Source organism: Gossypium raimondii, chromosome 9 (genome assembly GCF_025698545.1).
Source record: "Gossypium raimondii isolate GPD5lz chromosome 9, ASM2569854v1, whole genome shotgun sequence".
In the NCBI taxonomy this organism is placed as follows: domain Eukaryota; kingdom Viridiplantae; phylum Streptophyta; class Magnoliopsida; order Malvales; family Malvaceae; genus Gossypium; species Gossypium raimondii.
Window position 1 is genome coordinate 43,017,384 of NC_068573.1, and position 10,230 is coordinate 43,027,613.

A 10,230-nucleotide genomic window follows, 5' to 3' on the forward strand; every position below is an offset into this window, starting at 1 on the left:
CCTATCTTATTTCATTCCGATTCCTAGATTCATTTTTATATCCACGTCAAATTTATTTAGTTAACCCCTAAATTCCTAAAAGGGTTAATTCGGTGGCAAGTCCTCCATTAGCGGTTGAATATTCAATTTAATTCCTACATCTAAACCACGATTCAATTTAATCTCAAGATTAAGTGTAGAATGGTCTGAAAATTAATGACGATGTGTGATGTGAGTAAGTCAATGTTTTTAACTCAGATATTATAAAGCATTACATTTTACTTATATTGTCAACAACATCGCAGATAATTTGGAATTGTAGTCCCACGTTTTTATCATTAGTTGAATAAATAGTATAAATCAACAGTGAACTGAACGCGAAAGCACTCATTAATTATTGAATGCCTAAATCAGTGCATCTAGTGATGTTAAATATAGTGTTGTTATTTCAGTATCAAGTAAAATAGGTCTAATATAAAAATAGAGAAATTCACACTTTTTTTATTATGTAAAAATTAACGAAAAATAACAATTTAATACTTTATATATGTAATAAATTAATAAAATCAATATTTACAAATAATTCTACCAAATTCTCAGTTTCATTAAATAAAATATCAAGTATTGATAAAATTTAAATTTAAATTTTATTTTACTTTTCATAAAATAAAAATAAAAATCATAATTACGCCAATAAAATAAAACAAAACCCAAATCCTGAACTTCATGCTTATGACAGGAGCATGTAACACTCCTGATACCTCTATAGTATTTTTACCCGAAAACATTGAGTTCATACCATAAATGGTCTTTTCTTAATAAAATAAAAGTAACTAAGAAGAGAAAGAAAGAAAGAAAGAAATAGGCAAAAAGTCTAAATGTGGTAGGTGGGTTGGTTGGTCTGATTCTATTAAATAAAGGGCCGATGGCAGGAGCAGTGGCAGTGCCACCAATCAAGTCTTTGCTTTGTTTTGATTAATTCCAAAAGGTTAGCTAAAACTTCAAAAACAAGATGCTGCCCTCAATCAAAAGTCTAACCAAAATAACACTAGACAATTGCCGACAAAAACAGGGAACGCGTCTTGTATTAAACAACTACTACATACAACAACGCGGTTTTACCTTTGAAGCTTCTTTCTTTGGCCGACCATCCCATTCTTTGCCTCTCCTCTCCTCTTCCCCTTCTACATTTTTCTTCTGGTTGCCTTCCACTGCCAAAAGGGGTGCCTTCTGGTCGCTCACCACTCACGCAGGATATGCTAAAAGCTCATGCATGCCTCAACCTATTCCCACTCTTATCTTCATTTTAGTTGTATGGATATCCCACCATACCCTTACCAATGATGATTTCACCATTTTCATGGATTTTCTTTAATGCATTTCTAGTAGCAGCTTTCTTTACCATCCATCTAGTTTTGGTTTCAGGCCAATGTCAAAGAGATCAGGGACAGTTGTTGCTTGAGTTGAAAAGCAGCTTCAACTCTACTTCATTGGGAAAGTTACACAAGTGGAATCAAACAACGGATTGCTGTTTCTGGGATGGTGTAACTTGCGATGCTAGTGGGCGGGTTATCGGTCTTGACTTGAGCAATCAATCAATTTCGGGTGCAATAGACAATTCGAGTGGTCTCTTCCGTTTTCAACATCTTCAACAACTCAATTTGGCTTACAACAGACTCATGGCCACTTTTCCTACGGGGTTTGATAAGTTGGAGAATTTGAGTTACCTTAATTTGTCAAATGCTGGCTTTACTGGGCAAATTCCAGCTGTGATTTCGCGCATGACAAGGTTGGTTACTCTCGATCTATCTGTAAGTTCGCTTCTTGGAAGATCATTGACGCTTGAGAAGCCAAAGCTGGAGATGCTTGTTCAAAATCTCACAAAACTGAAATTCCTTCATCTTGATGGGGTGAATATTAGAGCAACGGGAAATGAATGGTGCCGGGCCATATCATCACTAACTGATTTGCAAGTGTTGAGCATGTCCAACTGTAATCTTTCAGGACCTATAGATTCTTCAATTTCCAAGCTTCGATCTCTGTCAGTAATTCGCCTCGACAACAATAATTTGTCTACTTCAGTTCCAGAATTCTTTGCAGAATTCCCAAATCTGACATCCCTTCATCTTAGTACCAGTGGTTTGCGTGGAGGACTCCCAGCAGAAGTTCTCAAGATACCTACATTGCAGATCCTTGACTTGTCAAATAATGAATTACTAGAAGGTTCGTTTCAAGAGTTTCCTTCGAATGGTTCTCTTCAGACACTGACACTTAGTGGCACAAAGTTTGGGGGGCAAGTACCAGATTCTATCGGTAACCTTGGGCAATTGACAAGAATAGAGCTTGCAAGTTGCAATTTCAGTGGACCAATACCGAAAGCAGTGAAGAAACTTACTCAACTGGTCTATCTGGATTTTTCCAGTAACAGTTTTTCTGGTCCAATACCATCATTCTCATCGTCAAGAAATCTTACACAGCTAAACCTTGCTTACAATCAGTTAAACGGCACAATTCATTCCACAGACTGGTCAGTCCTTTCTAATCTAGTAAGTATTGACTTACGAAACAACAAGTTAAGTGGAACCATTCCACCTACTTTGTTTGGCATTCCATCACTGCAGAAAATTTCCCTTTCCCAAAATCGATTCAATGGCAGCCTTGGTGATCTCCGTGGTAAGACTACTTTACTGCTTGATACCCTTGATCTAAGTAGCAACATGTTACAGGGGCAATTTCCAATGTTTGTATTTGAGCTTCAAGGTCTTAAGATCCTGACAATTTCTTCAAACAAGTTCAGTGGGTTCATACAATGGACTGACATTCAGAAGTTGAGGAATCTTTCCAACCTTGATCTGTCATATAACAACTTGTCCATTGATGCAACTTCTACTAATTCTGCCTTGTCTACCTTTCCCAACATTACAACATTGAAGTTGGCTTCCTGCAACTTGAAAAAATTCCCTGGTTTCTTGAAAACTCAAGTAAAATTAAACCATCTAGACCTTTCGAAAAACCAGATGTCGGGGGAAATACCCAATTGGGTTTGGGAAATTAAAAACCTCGCTTATTTAAATCTTTCTCAGAATTCTCTTATGAAATTCGAAGGACCTTTTCTGAGTATTACGTCTACACTAACTGTTGTCGACCTTCATGGCAACCAGCTCCAAGGGCAAATAGACCGTCTTCCACAATACGCCACCTATCTAGATTACTCAAGAAACAATTTCAGCTCTGTTTTGCCACGCGATATTGGTGACTTCCTCCAGTTTGCCTATTTCTTCTCCATCTCAGATAATAACTTCCACGGGAGTATCCCTGAGTCGATATGCAAAAGTTCATATCTTCAAGTACTTGATTTGTCTAATAATTCCCTGAGCGGGTCTATTCCTGAATGCCTGATTCAGATGAGTGTGTCTCTTGGAGTACTGAATCTAAGGAGAAACAATCTTACTGGCAACATTTCTGACACATTTCCAGAGAACTGTTTACTACAAACTCTAGTTCTCAATCGAAACTTACTGCGAGGAAAGGTTCCAAAATCCTTGGTCACTTGCAAAATGCTGGAAGTTCTAGACCTTGGAAACAATCAGATCAATGATACATTCCCATGCCATTTGAAGAATATATCCAGCTTGCGTGTCCTTGTTTTACGAGGCAATAAATTTAATGGGAGCGTGCATTGTTCAGAGAGGAGCCCTTGGCCTATGCTTCAGATTGTCGACTTATCTTCAAACAGTTTCAGTGGTAGACTGCATGAAGCATGCTTGTCGACCTGGAAGGCAATGCGAGCTGCTGAAAGTGAAACTCTATCAGAGCTCAACCATCTCCAATTTAAAGTTCTAAAGTTAAATCAATTTTATTACCAGGATGCCATAACAGTTACCATGAAAGGTTTAGAGTTAGAGCTGCTGAAGATCCTAACGGTGTTTACCTCCATTGACATTTCACGCAACAATTTTGAAGGGCCAATACCAGAAGTGATTGGAACATTCAAAGCTCTTTATGTCCTTAACTTTTCACATAATGCTTTCACAGGGTCGATCCCGCCATCTTTAGGAAACCTGTCTCAGCTAGAGTCTTTAGACCTCTCAAGTAACAGTTTCGATGGTGAGATTCCCATCCAGCTAGCAAACCTCAATTTTATTTCATTTCTTAACGTCTCCAACAACAAATTAGAGGGACAGATCCCAAGAAGCACCCAGATTCAATCATTTTCAGAAGCTTCATTTGAGAACAATAAAGGATTGTGTGGGCTTCCTCTAACTACAGACTGTGTAAATGGAACTTCTCCAAAACCACGTACAACACAAGAATTTCAACCAGCAGATGAATTCGATTGGCAATTGATATTCATTGGAGTGGGGTTTGGTGTAGGAGCAGCTCTATTTGTTGCACCCTTAATATTTTGGAAGACAGCAAGTAAATGGGTCGATGAGATTGTTGATAAAATCCTTGAAGTAGTCCTTCCAAAGCTGGGTCGGACTTACACGTGTCCTGGTGACAGGAAGGTTGATGAAGATGAAAATCTTGAAGAAGACAACAAAGGAAGTGATGAAGAAGATGAACAGAGCCAGGAGACAACTGAAGAATTTCGCGGGAGATATTGTGTGTTTTGCTCCAAACTTGACCAAACCAGGAAGAAGGCAATTCATGACCTGAGTTGTACCTGCTATGATTCATCATCTTCATCTCCTTCTTCTTCCACCTCTCCTCCCTTTTCTCCTTAGACCTTTTTTTTTTCTTCTTATTTCTATGTTTTGTATATAGAAGAGAAATGAACATGTAATTTCGGAACCTCAGTAAATAATATACTGAAATGAACGATTTACTCTTCTGACTCAATATACTGAGTCACAAATTCACAGGCCCTACGTACATTGCATGCTGCTTAACTTCCCTCAAAAGCAAATGCACCATGTGATGAAAACAATCATTTTCATTCAGGAATTTCGCCGAACACATGAATGCTCATAAATAATAAAAGAAGCCATGAAAATTTTAAGAATAATAAAGATCGAAATTTTAAAAACCAGTGCCTGAGGATTTATCGACTGCCTTGAATCCGTCTATGCACCTAAAAGACAGCGTCCTCTTTCCATTCCCTTCTCCATTCCCCGCCAAAAGACGTTTCTCTGCTTCTTGTTCGACCAACAACGTTTGTTTTGGTTTAGTCATTTATAGAGGAGGCTAGGCCTCTTCATGTTTGATAGTACACCTATAGCTTTCCAATCTATACTCTCTGATTACAGCCCATGGCTTCCGTGAGATTGGGCTTATTCAGCCGAGTCCCGTATAGTTAAAAGTTGACTATTTCTTCAGTCTTGGTCAAATTATTACAATCCATCCCTTTTATTTATTTATGTGCTACTAAATATTATATTTTCCGAGTAATTTCCCCGTACCTTCTTCTTTCTTTGCCGCCTTCAAACTGAAAAGGAATCAAGACACTTTTTTGAGTAATTATTGGCTTCATGCACGCGCGGGTTAATGTTCCTGTGGGCGTTGATTGGAGAAATTGTTGTATATAAAGAGTGAAGAGCAGTTAGGGCTCGTTTTATGCCGTCCATATGGGTATTGGAGCTTCCACCCCCAAGACTTCTTCTGGTAATACTTTTCTATTCCTATTTTTATAGTTTTTAGCTTCATTTATCATGTTCGTAATTGGACTATCCGTGTTATCACACCTTGTTTTTAACTTTTAGATTTGTTTTGGGTATTTTTTAACATTTCTGAAAAGTTTTAAGCTTTGATTGATTGTTGGATTGGATATTTCCAACTTGGTAAGAAAAAAGCTGTACTTTCCTGTTTTATTGTGATGCTTGAAATTGATGTTTTGTTGTCTTCATCGGGTGATGGCAGGCGAATTGAAGAAAAATATTGCTAAAAAATCTGGTCTGGAAACTGATAAACAAAGGGTCTCGATTAGACGGAAAGAGAAAGACAAGTCAAAGGTTGAGGAAACAGGGACTGCCAAAGAGAAGGCTGAAGAGACCAAAGCTAGCAAAGAAAATAAAGTTGAATTCGTGAGGGAAACTGAAGAAAGATCAAAGGCTTTTGTTGCAATTGCTGGAGTCAGAAAAGCAGTTGACAAGCTTTCTGAAAGAGTGAGTTCGCTTCTCGTATTTATTAGCATGGACAGTGAAGTCTATACTCTATATCCATTGGGGCTTGATCTTATTTTTCTTTTCACATTTGGTTTTCTGATAGGTGGCTGCATTAGAAAAGGCTGTGAACAGTGGGACAAAAGTTTCTGATGAGGAGTTTGATGTATCGGCAGAGTTACTCATGAGAGAGCTGCTGAAATTGGATGGGATTGAGGCTGAAGGAGAAGCTAAGCTACAGCGGAAGGCTGAGGTTTGTATTATAGGCTTTAGTTTTACTATATATTATTTATGGAAAATGTTGTCATGTTGCATCATTTGATATATAAATATTATAACCAATGGCTAGAAAGTTTAGCTTGAACTGATTATGAGTTGTGTTTATATCCCCTTATCTAAGTTGTTTCTTGCACATGACCTGAACCCTTTTTCCCTTATGTGGATATTGATTTTATGGGTGGTAAGCTTTAAAGGATTGTATTTAATGCCACTCTAGGACTACTCTACATGAGAAATTTAGGACCTTTATAGTTTTATATTTCAATGAAATTGCGGTGTGAATGGGGATACTCAGTCCATGGTTCCCGTATCTTCTCATTTGGCATTGCCTAGTGAGGCCTTGGTTTCGATTTCTGTTGTCCTTGGAAGTGCTTTTGTTGGTGATGCTGTAACACTTCCAATTATGACCAAGCACCAGCAAATCCATGATGGATCCTATTCCTTGATCAATTGTTTTGCACTATGATCTTGTAGGCATACATCTTGAACAGGTCTAACACAGCAAACCCTTTTGCTTTGTGTTGAAAGAGGATATGGTTTTATGCAGTGGGTAGGTTAGGCAATGCTTAACCTTTAGACCATGTTTCAAGCTTTACAAAATTGTGAGATCTGTATCTAGCTGATGATTAATCCATATTTCTGCTGCATGCTGTCGTATGAACTCATTGTTCCCTTGATCAGGTGTGTCGTGTCCAAAACTTCCACGAGACACTGGACAAATTGAAGACAACAAATTCCAAATTGTCTTAACAATAGTGGCAAAGCTACCATTTGACCCTGGAATGAGAAGCTTGACTGTCCCTCGCCTATGTCATCTTTGACAAATCCGTAGCAGATGGAAGCAGTTTGATTAGTTAATATTTGCCCAATTCTTTATCCTATAAAATTTATCTGTTTAACGTAACACATGTATCGCTCCCTTGTTATGATTCATTAGTGCCTTGTTAATGAATTGTTCCTTTGCTTGAGCTGTACCATTATCAGAGTATATTGGAGATGATCTTAAGTAAATAGAATTTATTGTTGTTGAAATATAACTATTGACAAACACATTTGAAACAAGAATACATGAAATCTTAGTCACTGATGATTAGCTGATGCTTATGCAATTTTGAACCTGACTTAACTTACAAGTATTAGTCCATGCCCTTTCTTCACATCTATGATAATGTTCCAGCGGAAAGCAGAATATAGTTGCAACTACTTGAACCAAATGCAGTGGCAGCAGAGTTCTCCGCATCACCTTAATCCATCTTTCCTCCTGGGAATGCTTAACTGTGATGATCCTGAACAGGGTAAAGTTATTTTTGGGCCAATTAGTCCAATTACTGAAATTTGGGCTCGGAAACAATATTTTCGAACTTGGTTATAGCCATAGGCTAATAGCACCAGCTTAGCTGGTTACCATTTTAGATGAAGTGGGTGGTGTAAACATACCCTCGCGTGAATGTGTAGTCACTGCTTACTTTGTCTTCCACTTCTCAGCCCCAGGCCATCATAATGGGATATTGTTTCGGGGATTTGCGTTGTCGTTATCGTAGGTTAAAAACTTAAAACACTTGTTTAAACATCATCATCCCCTCGTGGACTATAATAATGTACGTTTGTGGCACTGCTCCTAGTGTTCTACTCATCTTTACGCTGTGGGCCTCCCTGAATCAATTGAAACATGAGACGTAAATTGTAAATTTTTTTATGAATGAAAAATATCAATAATATTTTTATAATTGTATCAAATATTTGAATTGTCAATAATACTTTTTGATGAATGAAAAATCTCAAGTAGGGGGTTACACATATATCAAAATGTAATGCTCTTAGCCAGCATTAAGCCAAATCAAGCAACCCGAAAATAATAATTAGCAAGTCTTTTGTTTCTTACTCTTTTAATTAAGCAAATTGGTACATGTTATACCCCTCACCCAACAAGGACATGTTGCAGAACTAGCAGTGGCCTGGTAAAAGGTCAAACAGGTGCCCATGGATGCCCCCTCCCCTCGGCCAAATACCCTTTATGGTGACTCTCCCATTGGAACATGCATGACTAGCCACAAATGAGCCTCATTTAAATCAACTAAGAGACCACCTGCTTTTGGGCCTTCAAGGGGATCATTGAGGACCACTAAAGCATAATAACCTCGTACGACCTTAATAAGAATGTCAAAGCATGACCATATAGTACTATGCATAATGACAATTGACATGCAATGGACCTGCCACCTAGCTGACCACACGAGTAGCCTATCATCTATATTGTCAATAACATGGCACTACATAACAAGGGGAACTCCCCTATATATACCGTAACACACAAGGAACCAAGGATCAGCTCCTTCCCCAAGTATCCAAGCATAACCTCCTTAAGAAAACTCTTAAGTCCTTGGCCCTCTCTTCTTTCCCTTCTTCTTCTTTCTTCTCCTCCTTTAGCTCTTGATTTTGGTTCTTCGCTTGTCATAGGTGAATTGACCTCCTAGGCACCACCACTTTATCCTCTTTGTTGATTCCCAATATCAACAATTGGTGCGATAAGTGTGGATTGAAAAACCATGGCTCATTCTTCCATTGATGTCCATGTCAACAATACAAACTTCAACCTAGACCAAGGCCAACCTTCAACTCAAGCATAAGTACACCAACCTCCACAAGTCACTCAACAACCATCTCTTAACTTCGACCAAATTACTCAACACTAGTTTCAACCTCCTCCAGGCACCTCTTCTACTCTTTCTTGAGATGCTCACACTTATCCACCTTTATTATTAGTTCTTACCTCTACCTTGGTGGTACGCCCAACCCCCTCAAAGTAATGCCACTGCTCCTCCCATGGGCCAAACCTCTTAGCATCCTAACTATAGCTCCCAACACAGTTCATTGAGATGTAAAAGAAGATGAGACGCATTAAAGCCCAGCTTTCAAAACAACAACGCCTCTATCAAGAGCAACATGAGAGGCAATGCTTGTTAGATCAACAAAACTAAAAAAATCACGTTAAAATGAAAAGTGTTGGAAGATCGAGTTTGAAAATGCATCAAAAAATAAGTTTAAGAGAAAACTAGAGTTTGAATTTTTTTTCAAAAAAACATGAACTTGGTCGTATTATCTAAAGTAATAAACACTTAATCAAAATCATACATTTATGATTCATCTAGGATGAACATTTCAATCGAGTAGTTTTCTCCGCTATCCTCAAGCTCACGTAGTCTTCTCCGCTATCCTGAAGCTCACATCTGTTAAATTTATTAAAATAATATTTTTTAGAAAAGTTTGTAACAGCCTATTTTCAGTGAAATCAGAACAGTGGTTTCAGGATCACAAATTCGAATATGAAAGAAAATATGTTTTAACATTATTTCATGGTTTGCATTATGATAGAAATGTCGTATAAAAATTTTGTAAAGAAATTTTACCAGTTACATGTCTAATTTGATGTAAACGATCAAATTGCATAAAGTGCAAAAGTTGAATTCTAGTAGATAAATGGATCAAATAGCTATGGAATTCAAAATTTGAGGTCCTTATATGGCAAATAGACCATTTAGAGGAGTTAGTTAGATAAGTATAATTAGTCATCATTGGAAAATTAAATAAAGAAAATGACTAAATTGGAAAGTGAAATAATAAAATATGATAAATGATTAAATAATAAAAATATCATCATTTTATATCATCTTTCCTAAACAAAAACATGGAAACCCTAGCCATGGAAATTGAGTTTTGAGCAAGCTTATTTGGTTTAATTGGGTAAGTATTCTTGTCCCTTTTTAATAATTTTCATGTTTCCGAGATCGTAATAGTTTAATCTAGCTATCTCGGGGATTAATTTGCAAAGTTATCAAAGTATTAGGGTTTTTCCATGTATGAGTATGTATGA

At 37.5% G+C, this 10,230-nt stretch overlaps 2 protein-coding genes across 2 annotated transcripts; both read left to right on the forward strand.

Moving 5' to 3' along the window:
- Positions 1 to 976: 976 nt before the first annotated feature.
- Positions 977 to 4,837, forward strand: LOC105799967 (receptor-like protein 7). The gene has a single exon (XM_012630794.2). The coding sequence runs from the start codon at positions 1,320 to 1,322 to the stop codon at positions 4,704 to 4,706; it is 3,387 nt and encodes a 1,128-aa protein (XP_012486248.1). The 5' UTR covers positions 977 to 1,319; the 3' UTR covers positions 4,707 to 4,837.
- A 139-nt stretch (positions 4,838 to 4,976) lies between these two features.
- Positions 4,977 to 7,396, forward strand: LOC105799968 (BAG family molecular chaperone regulator 4). The gene is made up of 4 exons (XM_012630795.2): positions 4,977 to 5,583; positions 5,839 to 6,083; positions 6,187 to 6,333; positions 7,041 to 7,396. Exons 1-4 carry the CDS (start codon positions 5,547 to 5,549, stop codon positions 7,107 to 7,109), a joined length of 498 nt encoding a protein of 165 aa, XP_012486249.1. The 5' UTR covers positions 4,977 to 5,546; the 3' UTR covers positions 7,110 to 7,396.
- The last annotated feature ends 2,834 nt before the right edge of the window (positions 7,397 to 10,230 follow it).